Source organism: Penicillium taxi (assembly GCF_028828555.1).
Source record: "Penicillium taxi strain IBT 34144 chromosome Unknown utg000003l_segment0_segment0, whole genome shotgun sequence".
Classification (NCBI taxonomy): domain Eukaryota; kingdom Fungi; phylum Ascomycota; class Eurotiomycetes; order Eurotiales; family Aspergillaceae; genus Penicillium; species Penicillium taxi.
In genome coordinates, this window is record NW_026643205.1 from 3,553,993 (window position 1) to 3,571,145 (window position 17,153).

Sequence of the window (17,153 nt, forward strand, 5' to 3'; positions counted from 1 at the left end):
GGACTCTGACTGGGGGTATATCAGGGTAGAAATTGGAAGGAATCAGACTTTAGAGTTATTGCAGTTCTCTTTCTCCCCTTTTTCATGCATAAATGTAGCTTCAAAGTTTGTTTAATAGCTCCCTTTGCCAAGGAACCGAGTACTCGGGACCTCGGCAACTTTAAGAGCTTTATCAAATCTCATTGAACTTCCAATAAAACGTGTGCATCCTGCCGCATGTCATTGTCATGTCATGATCATTCAATTTCTAGTGGGGATTGGAGCAAATTGCATGTGGTGTGTTTGGGTTCTCTTGCAGCACGTGTAGTGAAGTCGACGCGACCACTGGCTGCCAAAAGGTGGAGATCATTGCCCTCGCCTATCCCTAGCGCGGCTGGTAATCTAAGCTTTGCTTGGTATACCATAATAAAACACAGTATTTGCACATATGAATACGCCGTAGGCCGTGTCTATTGAGAAGTTATTCATTTCTCATTTTACTAAACTTACCTCCTTGATCATGGGGCGAAACCTTGTTGCTGTTCTCTTTGGAGCTGTCCCTGTTTTGGGCCTATCATCTCTGGACACCTTTTACCCGCCCACTCTTAACGAAACTTCATACATCTCAAATAGCTCAATTGGAACCTACGGTGGAATCTATAAGGCTCCTACAACGGGTCCAACGGATGGCTCTCCGTATGGCACATATGACTATTGCTCTATGCCACACCCCCGCACTCAAGAGTACAAGTTGCCCGGCCCCATTGCCAATGGCTCTGTGAAGGGAAACCTTGTTTACCTCGAGTACATTCAACGCCACCAGCGTCGCTCTCCTTACAACATCCTTCCAGGTGGAGAGGTCAGTGTTTAACACCCTCCAAGAGGCTATATATATGACCAAAACTAACTCCAGTAAGAATCAACCTTATGAATGCGACAATGTCCGGCCTTATCTATATGCAGGCCCGAACAGTGAGAGTGGCATCCAGCCGATCCCTATGTACGCTCAAACGTACCGGGACCCGACTAATCCTTTCACGGCTGAGGTGAATGGTACATGCCAGTACCCCCAAATCACTATCGGCGGTGTTCAAGACGGCTATCAGCATGGCAAAGACCTCATGAATGTATACGGCGAAAAGCTTGGTCTCATTCCCAAGAAGCCAAATAACCGCGTCTGGTTCCGGTCCAGTGAATCTGCTCTAACTCAGGCCTCTGCTGGTGCCGTTCTCCGAGGCATCTGGCCTAAATACGACGGCGCTTTGCCTCTGCACCAAATGGTTTCTTCCGTTGATACTGTCAATGCGGGCTATTCCTGCGATGCTATCAGCTCTACTCTAAGCGAAATTAAGTCCACATCGGACTGGAATGCGCATTTGACTGTTACAGAGAAGTTGCGCTCCACCCTTGGCTCGATGCTGGGTGCTACCTCAAGCTCGTGGCAAGATACCTTTGACCACTTCTCTGATAACTTCCAAGCCCGTCTGTGCAATGGCTACGAGCTGCCATGTAGTTTGAGTAATTCGTCTGCATGTGTGACCAGTGCCATGGTCGAAGAGGTTTTCCGTGCTGGAGACTGGGAATGGAACTACTATTGGCGTACGAACCCATACGTCGTCAAATACATCCAGGTCGTCGAGGGTCTTTTCATCGGGGAGATTCTTGCCCGCCTCCAGGCAGTACAGAATGGAACCTCGTCTCTCGATTACAGCCACGTCTTTGTTCATGATGGTGACATTGGCCCAATATTGGGATCGCTGGGTATCAACGCTCTCCGCTGGCCTGCTATGGCATCTAATATCGCTTTCGAAATCTGGTAATGAGCCACATCACAATTCTTTTTTTTCCTAGAAGACCAATGCTAACCAAACACAGGAAAACTGATGACGAGAGAGATTCATTTTATGCCCGTGTTTTATACAGTGGGCAGCCTGTGCAGACTATTCATGGAGAACTGGACTGGATCAATCTCTCAGATTTGATTCAAATCATGAGTCCATACGTGCCTAACGATATTCAATCACTATGTGGGTAGTTGGCATAAGGTCGCATGAATTTGCAGAGGCCTCCATCCCAAAAATACCTCAAAACTGTCTTGATACCCTTGATCCCCGGTGAAAATGGAGGTCCTGCACACTACTTTATTTAAAAGAGTATAAACCATAGATATACGCTGTTAATAACCATTCTATTAGTCATTAGAGTTTGTAGAATCCGAATTTGCACATCCGGAAAACATTCAAACCTTGGAAGAGTTTCAATTTAACAATTATTGATTCTGCTTCCGCCGATTGATGAGAACTGCCAACGGCACATCATCCTCATCCTCGTCGTAGAACTCAGCTTCAATATCGACTCCGTAGTTTCCCAGATTTTCTCCCTCGGAGTTTCTCCAACCCTCTTCACCTTCATCGGAATCGCCATACACAGGTTCATCACCATCTTCAACCTTATGGTGTTCTCCTTGATATCGTTCATGGAATTTTTGTCGCTTTTGAATCTGCGAAAAAGGCCTGCGCCGACTAAAATCGGCTTCTTGTCGACGATGGAAAGCATCCACTTCCTCTCTAGCTGATGCATACGTCGCGATATTATAATTCAGCGTATCTAAATCGGGCATTGGAATTCTATCTGGGTCCGGTGGTGGCCATGATACACCGGCATCTAGCGAAGGTTAATATGAAACTTTCATGAAGGAAGCAAGGGATGATTAGCTCACTTTCAAATCCGTTTTCTTCAAACTCCCAGCCGGTGCGACGATCAGGAGTTGCAGCAAAGGGCCAGAACCAGCCTATGATCTGTGAAATTGGTAAGTTCGGCTGTCAATGTAGGGCCATGACTATCTACTTACATTCCAACTTCCTCCCATGCCTTCTTTGATATTGGTCAAGATTCCAATATCATAAGGGAACTCTTGGTGCATGATTCGAACTTTCATTCCACCGGGGCCATCGAGATAACCACCCAGAGCACGGGCCCTTCGAACAAGAGTTGCATGTCTCTCGATTTCCCAGGACTCAATGGTCGTCGTGTTCAACGAAAGAGAATAAACGACGCGAAGGAGGAGAACAAAAAGTCCAAAAACAGTAACACTATTAAGAACAAACAGAATGAACAAATGTATCAGTTGTCCAACTGACGGGCCAAGATACTAAAGTCTAGTCAATATTGCTCAGATAGCATGAAAATGAATTAGCTTACACTGGGAAGATCTCGGCTGTCCCATACAATAGCGACACGTTTGAAGAGTCTTTTCTCGAGATAAGACATTCCAACGACTGCATAGAACAGGAAGCGCATGAAGTGTGGGAAGGTAAAGTGAGAGACGCAATTGGCAGTCCAAGGACAGTGGTGATCCATTTTGGGAATACATCTACATATATGTTAGCTCGTATTAGATGAAACATGATTCCAAATCAAGTTCACCTCTTGCATGTCTTGCAGTGATGAGCTCGGGGTGGTTTGTATGCTTCGCATCTACGACACCATCGCTGCCGACGGCCTCTAGCATGGTCCTTCTCCGCATTTAGGTCTTCGTGCTTCTTATCGGAAGGGAGACGTCCTGGGTCCACAAAGCAGGTTCGATAATAGCAGACCCATATGCAGAGGGCGAAGATATTGATCCTCCACACTTCATCCACCTGGAGCGGCGCGGGCTCAAAGTGCAGGAAGAAGTATTGTGAAGTATAAGCAAGGAAACAGATCAGGACGCTCACTGCCGGAACGGCAAGTTGCGATATTTGGAATTGATCCCCTGCCATTTTCAAGGCAGCGAGTTATTCAACTCGAAACGAATAAGGAGGTAGCTTTGGCTACCGTGTTGTTTGTCGTCGTCGGAACAGATGACTAATCATACAAATGGGATCATCAATCGGCTTCGTCTCATCTCATGTTGGTCATCAGAACAACTTTTATCCAACCCTCGGAAACTTGAAATTCAAGTAATGGTATAAACAGGGACTTTATTTTCTGGAAGGAGCGACCGGGATGCCGATCACGCCCCTTCTTCCGGAGACAGTCCGTGCCATCGGGTCGACGTCGGTCATCTCTGATGCCTGCTCTGTAGTCAAAGAGCTCATTGACAACGCAATCGATGCATCAGCTTCAACTCTGGTTATCCAAATTGCCCAAAACACCTTGGATGTGATTCAACTCAAAGACAACGGTCACGGCATCTCTACCGAGGACTATCCCCATGTATGCACGCACATGTTTACCAGCAAGATACAGACTCTTGAAGATCTGAAAAACGTGGGCGGAACATCGCTCGGCTTTCGTGGTGAGGCATTGTCTAGCATTGCTGAAATGTCCGAGAGTGTTATCGTCACCACATGCATTGCTGCCGACGCTACCGCATCGTGTCTGCATTACAGACGAGATGGAAAGATTTCCCTGTACGCTGGGTGTTTGAATTCTGGAATCTTGAAGGTATGACTGACTGTATCTGCAGCTCTCAGCGTGTCTCTCATCCGGTAGGCACTACTGTTCGAATTGAGAATTTTCTGAAGCATATCCCTGTGCGCAAACAAACAGCATTAAAAAGCGCACCAAAAACTCTTACAAGAGTCAAGAAATTATTACAAGCGTATGCCATCGCTCAGCCATCCAAGGGGTTTTTCTTGAAAGTTGTTAAAGCGAAGAATGAGATTCAAAACTGGATTTATGCCCCAAGTCCAAATGCAACCCTGTTGGATGCAGTTATCAAAATTGTTGGTCGAGAAGTGGCTTCTTTCTGCGTGTTCAAACAGCTCTCATCTGATGGTTTCCTGGATCGAAATGGTTCATTGGAGCAAACCCAGTTTCAAATAGGCTCCTTGCTCCCATTACCAGAAGCAGGTACGCTTTTCCATCGCCAGATAAAACACGGAGTGAAGTACAGTGGTTAACTAGAACAGATATGTCACAAGTGAACAACACGGGCCAGTTCGTCAGTATTGATGGTCGACCTCTAAATGTCTCCCGAGGAATTGGCTATGATATTGTCAAATTGTTCAAATCCCACCTTCGCTCTAATAGCAGGAAAACCGGGTCGTCAAAGTCAATGATTGACCCATTCTTTTGCCTCCAGATTTCCTGTCCACTGGGGACTTACGATGTCAATATTGAGCCTGGAAAAGATGATGTGCTATTTGAAGACCGAGAGCTTGTACTTTCCCTGGTTGAGAGACTTCTCAGTGACCATTACGGACCTCTGCAGGAGAAAACTCAATCCAAGCTAAATGAAACAGCTGCCCAAATTCCGCATGACCAGAATGGATTTGAGATTTTGATGGCCAGAAAAAAGACAGATGTCCTTGGAAATAGGCCAGAAAAAGGAGGGGACCTCTCTATCCAAAGCACTCCTGCCAGTACTACACAAGGCCGCTCACCATTCCATGCTCTCATATCGCCTGAAAGCACTCCAGGTAGTCTGTCACAGACCGTAATTCATATTGCACGCCAAACTCCTATTAATCGAGGCCCTCGCCACGCGAACCCGTGGTCCGTTTCGAGAGTCAATGCATCATTTCAGGCACCGCGGAGCGAGATTGCAAGTCAAATCGGTAGCACAAAAGAATTGCCATACAACTCCCCGCCATCATCCAGAAGAAATAACATGCAACGGAGAGTTGAGCCCGACTCGCCTCCAGGCCCTGATCCCCCGAGCCCTCCAGCTTCAAGATCTCCCATCAGTCGAAGACACCCTCAAGATTTCCAGAACTCTTCCCCACAGGCAAAAGCTACAACTAGCAGTGCCAGACAGGCGACAAGGGAACGTGACAAGGAACGTTATGGAAATGGAGCGCTCGATACATGGTTTCTGCGTACAAGAGATGTACCACTGGGTGAACAGCAGTTAAATCCAGCGTCAGGGCAAGATGAATATATATCATCCATTTCTCGACCTGCTCAAGAGAGATTTGGCTCCCCTCCCAGAAACCTAGCACCGGATTCTATGGAGATGGTGGGAGTCCACAGCCCTACCAACAATGTTATGTCGGGTGAAGTACCACCGGAACACCCACAGCTTGAGGAAAATGGCGCTTCCAGTAACAATAAAGTACATACTGCAGTCATGGACAGTAGTCAAGGATTTCCTGTTTTGGAGAAGTGGGCCGCAAGCTTGCGGGATAGCTTCAATGCGGAAACTCCATCCGACCTTGAAAGGGCTGCTGACTCCGGAAAGAGCCCACAATCAAATGGGAAATCTCGACATCACAATCGATACCTTGCAGCCAAAGCTTCCTTGGCTAGCGATCGATCATTTGTCATTGAGTCACCTACACCTCTTCCCCCTCAAGATCCAAGGGCGTATCTTTTACGAAATCCCACCGAGACATCAAAAGCTGGATCAAAACCTAGTAGGCTACACCGTAGTCGCCTACCATTCGAACGCATCCCTGAAGGCTACGATATTCACGATGTCAGTATATCACTACCGGCAGAAATAACCCGCATCAAGGAATATTCAATTATTCTTGGTCATTGTGACTTTCATACGGATTTTGGAGAGGAAATAGAATCACTCTCTCCGCCGAACATGGATACCATCATTCCTTTCTGGAACGATCGACTGGCTTCGATCATGAAAAATCAATACGGTAATCAAGATGAAGTTCAATCTGAACTGAAAATTGACCTGTCATCAATATTGGCGAAGCATATGCGCTAGACTCCGAACCACCGCCCATTATATGCATTTTTCAAGTCTTCCAGAACTTGGTACTATTCAATTACAGCTATCTTTCTGCATTGCACTTGAACTAAGTTAGTGAATATTTTACCAGGTTAAAATGGACCACATTAATGTTGTCGTTTTTTACCTGATATTATATCCTGCATGTGCTAATCGAAGAAGTGTTCTCGCTATGATACTGGCTGGGGTCATGTTTATTTATGCGCAGCAACTACTGGATATCTTTCTAAGATAAGTTTGAATAACAACATTGATATCGATGAAACTACTCAAAAGACCTGGGGAATCTTTATTCGTAAGACTGAAGAGCCATGGGTGAGATCAAAGCTTTGTTATTCCCAGCCCATCAAACACGGCTAAGAAAATGAAAAATAAATGAGAGCTAAGTGGTATCATACATGCTGCTCATCCATGATTTTGATGTTTTATACATCAAACTAATTTTAGTATGCCCTGCCACGCTTATATTCGTTGACTAGAGGCAATCCTTGTTTCATCCTATCCAAATTGAATTTGAGAATATCAAGTGCTCGAGGGAAATATTCCTGCCCCATACCGCTTACGTGGGGACTTATTTGGATATTTGGCGCATCCCATAACGGGTGTTCCGCAGGCAAAGGCTCAGGGTCAGCCACATCAAGCGCCGCACCACTCAACAAACCCAACTCCAAAGCGCCAATAAGAGCGTCCTGATCAAGAATCTTGCCACGTGAAATGTTGGTCAGGAATGGCTTGATCATGGGATGTCTGCAGTTGTCGGACAGAATCGCGAGCTCATCTGCTCCTATTAAGTTTGTTGTTTGTGGCGTCAAGGGAAGTGATACGACGAGGTGGTCCAGTCCGGAGGATAGGAAAGCATGGATTGATGCTTTGTCGGTGCCATGGTGCCATGATACTGGAATCGATCCTTCCGGATCACCAGTTCCTGTGAGAATATAACCATTGTCGCGGCGAGACTCGGGGGTAAGACGTGGAGACGCAGTGTAGGCGTGTACGGTCATTCCCATCGCTTGAGAGATACGGGCAACTATTGATCATCAGCTAGGCCGTTGCCTTTCTTGTATTCCACAGAATTCCACACATACTGTGTCGTCCAATACTTCCATATCCAAGGATGCCAACTCTCTTTCCGATTTGGTCATGGCTGCCGACAACATAGGGCAACCTGGTATCCCATATGTGCGCTCTCTGTGCTCTGTATGTTCTGTGGTAATTACGAGCGTGGATAAGCCAGTTCATCACAACCCATTCACCAATTGGCGCACCAAGACCAGAGCTATTGGTGATTGGAACATTGCTGGCTTTCAGGACCGGATGGCTCATGAGATGATCCAGACCAGCAGAAAATGTATGAATTAATTTGAGACTGCTGCAAAATCAGTATGCAGCTCATCAAGCCTCGATGAAATCACTTACTGTTTGGCATCCTTGAGATCGGGTAGATGCTGTAATGACACCAAAATTGTTGCTCTACGGTAAGATTCTACATGGAGATTGTCGGTTCATATTCCATTCGTTTCTTGGAAGCCTAGGGACATACCTGATGGTACGTGAACGCCTTCTTCCGGTCTTGACTGAGCAAATATCACCTCACAATCTCGGAATTTCCGTCTGATGTCTCTGCACAAAGCATCAGGAAACGGCAAGTTATACGTAATCAAGATACGTTCATCGAATAGTGGAGCGTCTCCCATATTGCCATCTGTGTACTGGCTTTGGCCGGAACACTCTTGAGACTCATGCAGTTTGATACGAGAAGGCATTGTATTGAATTTTCCAATTCAAAAGTTATGAAATCCTATCAGGCAAGGCGAAATTTTATCTTACATCGTCTGCTCACTATTTACAGCCGCTGATATCCGACTTCTCTCTACAAAGTACAGTTCCAAGGTGTTGCTATCCCGAACCGAGTTAACGGCAACCCGCAATGCCTCCACATCGGGCCGGAAGCCCTTCAAGTAGCCGTTAATATCCGACAAAAATTCATATTCTCAATTTATTGCGTAGGGTGTGCACGAGAAGATTGGTGGAAATGAGAGATAAATAGTTTATGCGGCTAATGATCATCTATTGCGACACTGTTGCAGCGGTTCGAGCCATCAAAGACTTCCTGATCGGGAAAACATTTTTCTTATCACGCCCAAGAAATGATTCGGTATTTAGTACCTAGAGATATCTACATGTTCCTTCCAATCGTTTCATATATCATTAGCTTGCATTTGATTCTGGCCTTATACTTGACGTACATATATATATTGGTGTCTTTAATTTCTATCACTGATCTCTATTTAGAAAGGCTCCTGATTTTCAACCCGCGAAAGGCTTGTTTTGTCTCTTATGGCTCCACAGCAAAATATCCGGCGCGGAAACTTCACTTGAATGTGGAATTCCGACATCAAAATGACATTAATTCTCCATCAAACTACAACTTTACTCTTACCAACGTTGCCAGTCTATTTCGGCTCACTTCAGCCAACGAAGATCCCGATGCCCTCTGGAGCCACATGATTATTGTTTATCTAAGTACCTGGCAGTTGAAGTAGTCCGAAGCACCCTATGCGCTTATCCACGGACGGAACAATGTGGATAACTCTATGCTAGTGGGCCCACGACGATAGGGAAGTGCAGCGTCTGAGCGCCATGGCAGGATGATGACTGAGACATGAGGAGCCAGAAAGGTCAGTATCCCCCCTTCCATATTTAGTACAAACATATGGTCCTGATTAAGGTATGGGGCAAGCAATGGTTTCTAGCTTTGGGTATTGTTCCAGCTGGCCAGCTGAATATTTTAACCTCATCGATAAATACCTCTTTGTAGGTCCACGGTGACTACTCGGGGATCTGAGTGTGTCTTTACGTAGTGATTTGCTTGCTAGGGCATGTCTTAGTTGTCGCTTTTGCCTAAGTGTATAAATTTATCATGTACTAGATATTTACAAGACTTAACACAGAGAAAAAGTTGTCATGAACTTCACATTAATCTTAATGACAAGCTGTCCATCTTGTATGGAGCTACAGTGAATAGCCATAAAAATAATCGCTCCTCACGAGCACCAATTTCTAAAAATAAGATAGTGGACTTCGGGATGTTCTGGCTTAGCACATATCGATAGTAACTTTAAGCGCCCCAGACTGAGCTGCTGTTTGGAAAGTGCTATACGCTTTCTCACCCTCAGTAATGGGGAAAGCTAGATAGTAAGTATAATTTCAAAATGACAGAAGCTAGGGCAAACTTACAATGCGTCACTAAACAAGAAACATCCAGTATTCCACTTTCAACGAGTCTCATTAACTGAGGTATCGTCGTCCCATTGAGAAGTTGCGTATTAATGCCTTCTGGAATCAGTATGTTGGTCATTTCAAGTGTCGTTGGGTACTCACTGATATTTCTATCCCACAACTTCTCAAGGTGAAGATCCACCTTCGTTCCATGCACACCGACATTTGCAATAGATCCCCCGACAGCGACTAATTCCTGAGCTAGTTCAAATGTTGCCGGAATGCCGACTGCTTCGATAACCGAGTCGAACCCTCGCCCATCAGTGAGTTGCAGTAGTGCATCCTTTGAATTAGGATCCTTGGAGTTCAAAGCCTCCACACCCATTGCTCTAGCTCTATCCAAACGACCGTTATCAACATCCACCATCACCACCTTCATTGGCGAATAAAGTCGCGCCGTCAGTAAACATGATATCCCAATAGGTCCTGCCCCAATTATGACCACAGTGTTACCAGGCTGCACATTGCCATGCAACGTGCCACATTCCATACTAGTCGGTAACACATCCGAAAACATCAAGGCGATGTGTCCAGTAATACTGTCGGAGATCTTGTACAGCGACAGATTTGCATGCATGATCCGCACATACTCAGCCTGTGTCCCGTCGATCTTATTACCGAGCTGCCAGCCCCCATCCTCACAATGAGAAACAGCTCCAGTTCTGCAAAATTTACAGAACCCACAGCAAGTCTGGCTAACGATAACCACCCGATCCCCGGCGGCTACCATATGTACGGAGGCGCCCACCTCTTCCACGATCCCCACACCTTCATGGCCCATGATCAGTCCAGGTTGAATGGTTGGTACATCGCCTTTGAGGACATGGAGATCTGTGCCACAGATAGATGCGTGAAGGATACGGATAATGGCGTCGGTGGATGCTTGGATTACGGGTTTAGGACGAGTTTGAAGCTCTATTGTGCCCGGAGCTTTGTAGACGAGCGCTTTCATTGTTGCCATTGTGAGATATCAAGTTAAATGGATTTGTGGAGAGAATGAGAGTGATACAGTGTTTGTAGGAAGCTATTTATTTAAGTAGACATCGTGGAAGCGAGACCTTATACTCCGTGCTGTATCTATGACGTGCGGGGTTTCCCTCAACTGTCGTACTTTGGAGTTATTTTAATATGGCGTGACTATACATGATCTAGAACTGCGGGGTTGATAACAGTCTTCAGAATAGCCAGTATCCGTGCCAATCCATGATGATTGATCTGTGTGTGATCTACATTTGAGAACGTTCAATGGTCAGTTCAGGAAAAGTGGGTCTCTTTCACCAATAACATCAAGTATGCCGTGCCATTGTCGACGAACATGTGACTAAAAATAGGTTTATTTTGTCGATAGTGGATTATAGAGAACTATTAAATAAAGCGATACTCGGAAATAATCCGGGGTAAAAGTGGATCAAGGCGAAGATGCATCAATCCGACTACTATAGCTTAATCAAAGGAGCCGACAAAATGTCACATTTTTAGCAAGTCATCCCTGAAAATGCAATCCGTCACTATTTCCCTGATTGAATATAAATGTAGATACCAAATGCATAAGCTCTTTTAAGCTGTGAAACCTCAGTATTGAAGGATACCCAAATTTCTAATTGACAGTCTCTTGAATGTCCTTAAGATCCGTTGAGATCTCTATAGTATGCCTCTGCTTATTACAGCGCTGTGCATGCTAATATACTCAGAATACTACCCGCGGGCCAAATATTGTAGAAAACAAGTCTAGATAAGTCCCTCGTGCTAAAATATCCCCTTTTTAGCTTCCAAGGGATTGTCACAAGTTTAACAACCCTCTCCGTCCTTTCACCAACCCTGTATCCGTCTTCCAGAAGATCGTGTCTGCAACCCTGGAAGTAATTCAAGGAGGCAATAACACCAGGAACCCAGAATACCATAGCTCCATTATAAGCAATAGATAATCTTCCTCCAACCTTGTTCGTTGCCTTGTCGCTGCCTTACTCCGGTAGAGTGGTGGTTTTATGTGAATTAGGATCACGCTTTATCTTGCACTATTATGCGGCCTGATTATTTTTCGCTCAAAATGCTTTATTTTCTACAAAATATGTGATCTGTGCGTTGCGTTTTTGGAATTATGTCGCGTACTCCGCTGGTGGAGCAGCAACCGGCTCTTGACTGGTTCGCTTCCTCTAGACTTATGCAGGTCAACGATCTCAATCTGCTCATTGATTGCGACCGCAACGTGACAGGTCTATGATGGCAGAATATGGGAGCAGATCTACAATCTCAGGGACTCCGCTTCTTACATTGGGCCTTGAACAGAGTCTTATGGGCCTTGAACAGAGTCTTATGGGCCTTGAACAGAGTCTTATGTGCCTATTAAGGCCCTCAGTTTCAAGATTTTCGGACAGATCCAGGATAATCGATCTCGATTCCCAAAAAGGGGAGCTCGATCTCCGCTTCATTGACTCTCAGTTCTCATGCTACGTGCAGATCCCTACCAATTTTCACGCGCCACATGGCTGTCTGGGCTCCACCAATCTTCATAGCTCAAAGCCGGCCAACTAATGAGTGCAGCCACCCACCCGTGTACAGCTCGTATTTGGGTCGGATAAACACAGACAAAGAAGAAATTACTCTCTATGTCTTCAAAGCTCTCGATTCTTCATTGCCCTATCAGCATTGCCTTTTTCGAGTAGCGAGTCATGCACATGGCTTGGGCTGTGCTGAACCTTTGGTCAATTCAATCGACAGTAAGCCTTGCTACATGAATTTCATGTAGATCCTATGCAGGATAAATAGAACTAGTCTCCCGGTGCTACAGGATATAAGCCACCAACACAGCCAAACACCCCTTTTCCTCGCTTGACTTGACGTGTGTGGATTTCCATATTCTTTTCCTTTGCACTACATTGCGATACTTGATCATGGCAGAAGGAACACAAGGGCGCGGTCTTTTCCGCCGCATAGTCGAGGCAGTACTATATCGAGACCAAAATGAATACCCTCCATTCGCAGCGCATGCAGCAGCAACAGCAACTCAGCGCAACGAGCCCGTGAATAACGACCTGTCAGACGCAGAAAAAGGAAAGATTCGAAACCTTGCGACGAGCAATCCCGACGCCATGATCCCGTCCAACGACAAACTTCTTATCTTCCGCGCCTTGACGGGTATTGACAGCGTGCCAGCCATTACAGAGGGCGGTCATCTTCTGCGTAGCGCGCCCAACATCGGCATTTACACTCGCGTCGTGCAAAACGAGGGCAAGGCAGCGCGCTCATTTCGTCTCTTCAACTATCTCATCAACATATGTCTCGGAACCCAGATCGTGGTCGCTGCCGCGCTGACAGCTATCGGTGCCGCAAGTGGTCCCCATTCTGCCATCGTTGTGTTTGGCGCTCTCAATACTATCATCGCCGGTCTTTTGACGTACTTTCGTGGTTCGGGTTTGCCAGACCGACTCAAAAGTTATAAGAATAAGTGGAAGAACATCCGCGAATATATCGAGCAGCGTGAGCGCGAATTTTGCTTAGTTAGCTGCGACCTTGACGTGCAAGAAGAAGTCTTCATCGTGGAAAGCATGTACCAGAGTGTGAAATCTGAGATGGAGACGACAAAGAGTAGTGGAGAGGGTCATCCTCAACAACCGGATGATCCCAGAATTCGTCGCTCGCTCCTTCCGACGAATAATTCTTTGAGTGGTCAAAGAGATCATACGACGCCGGCTAAACGCTCAGATGCTCTCAGTCGGCAACAGTTGCACGATGAAAAAATTGGAAGTGCTGTTCCTGAGCCTGTGTGAGAAGACTTGAAGCTCTAACTTTACCATTGATGTCAGACGCATTCCATAATCGCGGCCGTATATGAAGCAGCTAAACAAAAAGGACATCATACAAGCTCCTAATTGATTCTGAGCTGACCAAGTCCTGAGGTCGGCTGAGGCTGAGAATACTTAATGATGGCAACATCCATGACCTGCTACCCCCCCCCCCAAAAAAAAAAAAAAAAAAAAAAAAAAAAACATACACACATTACCACCGGATCAACGCAAATCGATGTGATTCTAATGCCGGCCCTGGATTAAACCCCAATTGATAATCTTCATGATTTATATATCTGCTGCAATGTTTTCCACCAAGCAATTATGAATTAAACCTAAGAAGGTCCAGCATATGCCCCACTTTTCGGTACCGCCAAACTAATTCCAACGCCGAGTCATAAAGATGGGCCCATACCGAACCTATAAGTATATGCATAATCTCATACAAGATATTGTTACAGTATTGTGTAATTGCCAAGATGTCTTTCGAAATAAGTCCAGCAACATCCTCGGATGCTCCTCAACTAACGGAAGTCTTTCTGGCCGCCTTCTCAGACGACCTCAATCGAAAGATGTTTCCTCTGACCCAGGACGTGCGCGAATGGGTCGCCGAACACCTCTTTAGCAGCAGCGATTCAAAGCTAAACGAAGTCTTTCTCAAAGTAACAGACCCTCTGGAGACGGGGAAAGTTGTTGCTTTTGCGAAATGGATTCAGCCCACAAGTGCAGATTCAGACATCGACACCAATCAACACGAGGCGTCTGTAACGTGGCCCACTAGCAGTGACAAAGATCTCTGCACTTTGTTCTTTGGAATGATGGAGGCGAGTCATCATCGCTTGATGGGGAATCGGCCTCACTTTTGTATGTTTTGCAATTTCTGTCCTCCCCATATTTATTTCCCGCAATACTGACACCTTAGACTTGGATATATTGGGCGTCCACCCATCATACCAAGGACGTGGATTAGCAGGGAAGTTATTAAGATGGGGTCTTGAGCGTGCTGACGAGCAGGGTGTTGAGGTCTACCTAAACGCTACGCCAAGTGGGAGGCCTGTATACGCGAAGCATGGATTTCAGGCGCTGGACTCATTTTCACCTGTTCCTGACTATGAACAATTAAACATGATTAGGCCAAGCCGGAAATGAAATTCAGAGCTTGTGGTTATAATGCTAGTCCTTGGAAACTATGGCTTCATGAATTAGAAGTTGATGATCAATGGATGCAAAAATCTGACGACAGGACACGTTTTTCAAAAGTCATCTAATAAACTTGGAAATGATTGGAAAATGAGGAGGAAAAGACTTTGTTTTACAAATTTTGGCGAACATACTTCATATTAGTATGTTGCCTAGCAGGAGATAGAAAACTAGTATTATTCTTCAAAGACGTCGTCCTCTCCTCGAGCTAATATTACTACTATGTAGTTGCTTCAACCCCAGTTTTGTTCCACCGCTCTGATAATGACGCTAATACTCTTTCGGCAATAACGCCCTTCACTTCATTGTGATTTCAGGTGTCAATCCCCATAATACGACCCTTGAATTCTTTCCTATTCTTTTTCTTTTCAAACTGACGACATTAGCTTTGCACTAAACATTTAATTTCTAATCCACCACTACCATGTTTTGATTTCTTCAGGAAGCTCAATGTAATTTTCTAATTCCTTACCCCAAAGAGCGGGGTATTACGTCAGTCCCCATTGACAACAACAATAGTTGGTCAGCGCTGAGGGTTTCTCTTTTACACCTACTTCAAGCTCTCAAGCTTAATATGATACGGCCATCCACCAAAATATCGAGGATTCGACCAACACTGCAATATTCTCTAATGCGAGCAAGTTACACCTGGCTTTCATCATATATCGATACGCAATGACGAAGATCTTCTTGTGAGTTCCAGGTTGAATTCATACGATCCATGTTTCGAAACTCATTATTCCTAGTACCGGTGCAACAGGATATATTGGTGGTGATGCACTGGCTACGCTTGTTGCAAAACATCCCGAATTATCATTTTCAGCGCTGGTTCGCAGCTCAGAAAAGGCAGAGCAGATTAAAGCCCAGTATCCGAATATTCGGATTGTCCTCGGTGATCTGGATGACTCGGCTTTACTAGAACGGGAGAGTGCCGCCGCCGACATTGTCCTGCGTGGGTTCTCTAGTTCTTGAAATTCCATGAATGCGCAACTCACAATGCAATAGACACGGCAGACGCTTCGGACCATGTGGGAGCTGCAAAAGCGATCGCGGCGGGCCTTGTCGCTGGTCACTCGAAAGAAAATCCAGGTTACTGGTTACACACAGGAGGAACTGGAATCCTGACATACGAAGACAGCGACAGTGGCGAGTATGGGCGCCAGAGCGACAAGGTCTACGATGACTGGGATGGCGTGGAAGAGTTGCTCAATCTCCCCGATCATGCTTTTCATCGCAATGTAGACCAACTCGTATTAGCGGCCGGCGAGACACACGCCGAAATCAAAACTGCGCTTGTGTGTCCTCCAACAATTTACGGTATGGTATCCCTGAAAAGAAATTATCCCTTACAAAACGTCCAACTCACAGTTTCAAAAGGTCAAGGTCGTGGGCCGTGTTCACAGCGTGGGCGTCAGGTATATGAGCTAGCGAATGTTACACTGCGACTTCGGAAAGGACCGATAATCGGCGCAGGCCATTCCATCTGGAACAATGTCCACATCCATGACCTAAGCGATGTATATGCACTCCTCGTGGATGCTGCCATTGCACACCGGTCCGATCAAGGGCTCTGGGGTACCAAGGCCTACTACCTCACCGAAAATGGGGAACACTGCTGGGGAGAGCTGGCAAGGTCCATGGCAGAGGCAGCCACAAATCTTGGATACTTGCCAGAAGCCAAGGCCGAGCCCATTGATATAGAAAGCGCAAAAAGGTATGCCGGCTTTGAATCGCTCAGCTGGGGAATGAACTCTCGCGGGAGAGCTGTGCGCGCTCGTGAGATTTTAGGCTGGAAGCCCTGGCGTCCGAGCATTTTGAGTGAATTGTCTGATATTGTCCAAAGCGAATGGCAACGCTTGAAGTAGTAGGCAGTTGAGTTACTCATTTGCTGTCAGATCGGATTCGGCCTGACTTAGTGGTCTGGTCTGAACCGAATCGGTGAGACGGGGCACGACGCACGTCAGAATCCGCAACCTCGTCCAATTTCGGATGCACTGTACTCCCTACAATCATGAGATTATTTGGACGTATTTTCAGATTGTTGAGAACTCTGATGGAGTATATCACTAAACTTCCTAGCACTCCTTTCTATTTAGCTAAATTTCAGACGAATCGCATCATGCTAATCATTTAAGGTTTTATATCCCTAATGAGCAAAAAAGGTAACATGAATGACAAATTTCGGTATCGGAGGAACTCAAATTAGATGAATTGTGAAAGAACACCCTTCATTC

General features: G+C 45.8%; 8 protein-coding genes across 8 annotated transcripts; 5 read left to right on the forward strand and 3 right to left on the reverse strand.

Annotated features, from left to right (window-relative positions):
- Positions 1-442: 442 nt before the first annotated feature.
- N7495_004752 (uncharacterized protein) lies at positions 443-2,014 on the forward strand (the record flags this gene model as incomplete). Its single annotated transcript, XM_057207403.1, has 3 exons — positions 443-838; positions 897-1,795; positions 1,855-2,014. Coding segments are annotated over 3 exons (1,455 nt in total), but the record flags the coding sequence as incomplete, so codon positions are not given.
- A 234-nt stretch (positions 2,015-2,248) lies between these two features.
- On the reverse strand, positions 2,249-3,740 carry pfa4 (putative palmitoyltransferase with autoacylation activity Pfa4; the record flags this gene model as incomplete). Its single annotated transcript, XM_057207404.1, has 5 exons — positions 2,249-2,643; positions 2,699-2,777; positions 2,831-3,130; positions 3,181-3,352; positions 3,406-3,740. 5 exons carry the CDS (start codon positions 3,738-3,740, stop codon positions 2,249-2,251), a joined length of 1,281 nt encoding a protein of 426 aa, XP_057065084.1.
- A 97-nt stretch (positions 3,741-3,837) lies between these two features.
- Positions 3,838-6,631, forward strand: N7495_004754 (putative DNA mismatch repair protein; the record flags this gene model as incomplete). Its single annotated transcript, XM_057207405.1, has 4 exons — positions 3,838-3,870; positions 3,937-4,373; positions 4,430-4,815; positions 4,875-6,631. The coding sequence occupies 4 exons, from the start codon at positions 3,838-3,840 to the stop codon at positions 6,629-6,631; spliced, it is 2,613 nt and encodes an 870-aa protein (XP_057065085.1).
- A 467-nt stretch (positions 6,632-7,098) lies between these two features.
- On the reverse strand, positions 7,099-8,418 carry N7495_004755 (D-isomer specific 2-hydroxyacid dehydrogenase family protein; the record flags this gene model as incomplete). Its single annotated transcript, XM_057207406.1, has 4 exons — positions 7,099-7,682; positions 7,741-8,021; positions 8,072-8,138; positions 8,196-8,418. The coding sequence occupies 4 exons, from the start codon at positions 8,416-8,418 to the stop codon at positions 7,099-7,101; spliced, it is 1,155 nt and encodes a 384-aa protein (XP_057065086.1).
- A 1,333-nt stretch (positions 8,419-9,751) lies between these two features.
- N7495_004756 (zinc-dependent alcohol dehydrogenase family protein) lies at positions 9,752-10,895 on the reverse strand (the record flags this gene model as incomplete). Its single annotated transcript, XM_057207407.1, has 2 exons — positions 9,752-9,843; positions 9,893-10,895. 2 exons carry the CDS (start codon positions 10,893-10,895, stop codon positions 9,752-9,754), a joined length of 1,095 nt encoding a protein of 364 aa, XP_057065087.1.
- Positions 10,896-12,825: 1,930 nt separating this feature from the next.
- Positions 12,826-13,701, forward strand: N7495_004757 (uncharacterized protein; the record flags this gene model as incomplete). The annotated part of the gene is made up of 1 exon (XM_057207408.1): positions 12,826-13,701. The coding sequence occupies one exon, from the start codon at positions 12,826-12,828 to the stop codon at positions 13,699-13,701; it is 876 nt and encodes a 291-aa protein (XP_057065088.1).
- A 497-nt stretch (positions 13,702-14,198) lies between these two features.
- N7495_004758 (GNAT family N-acetyltransferase) lies at positions 14,199-14,868 on the forward strand (the record flags this gene model as incomplete). Its single annotated transcript, XM_057207409.1, has 2 exons — positions 14,199-14,583; positions 14,642-14,868. 2 exons carry the CDS (start codon positions 14,199-14,201, stop codon positions 14,866-14,868), a joined length of 612 nt encoding a protein of 203 aa, XP_057065089.1.
- Positions 14,869-15,594: 726 nt separating this feature from the next.
- Positions 15,595-16,784, forward strand: N7495_004759 (uncharacterized protein; the record flags this gene model as incomplete). The annotated part of the gene is made up of 3 exons (XM_057207410.1): positions 15,595-15,611; positions 15,666-15,871; positions 15,925-16,784. 3 exons carry the CDS (start codon positions 15,595-15,597, stop codon positions 16,782-16,784), a joined length of 1,083 nt encoding a protein of 360 aa, XP_057065090.1.
- Positions 16,785-17,153: the final 369 nt, after the last annotated feature.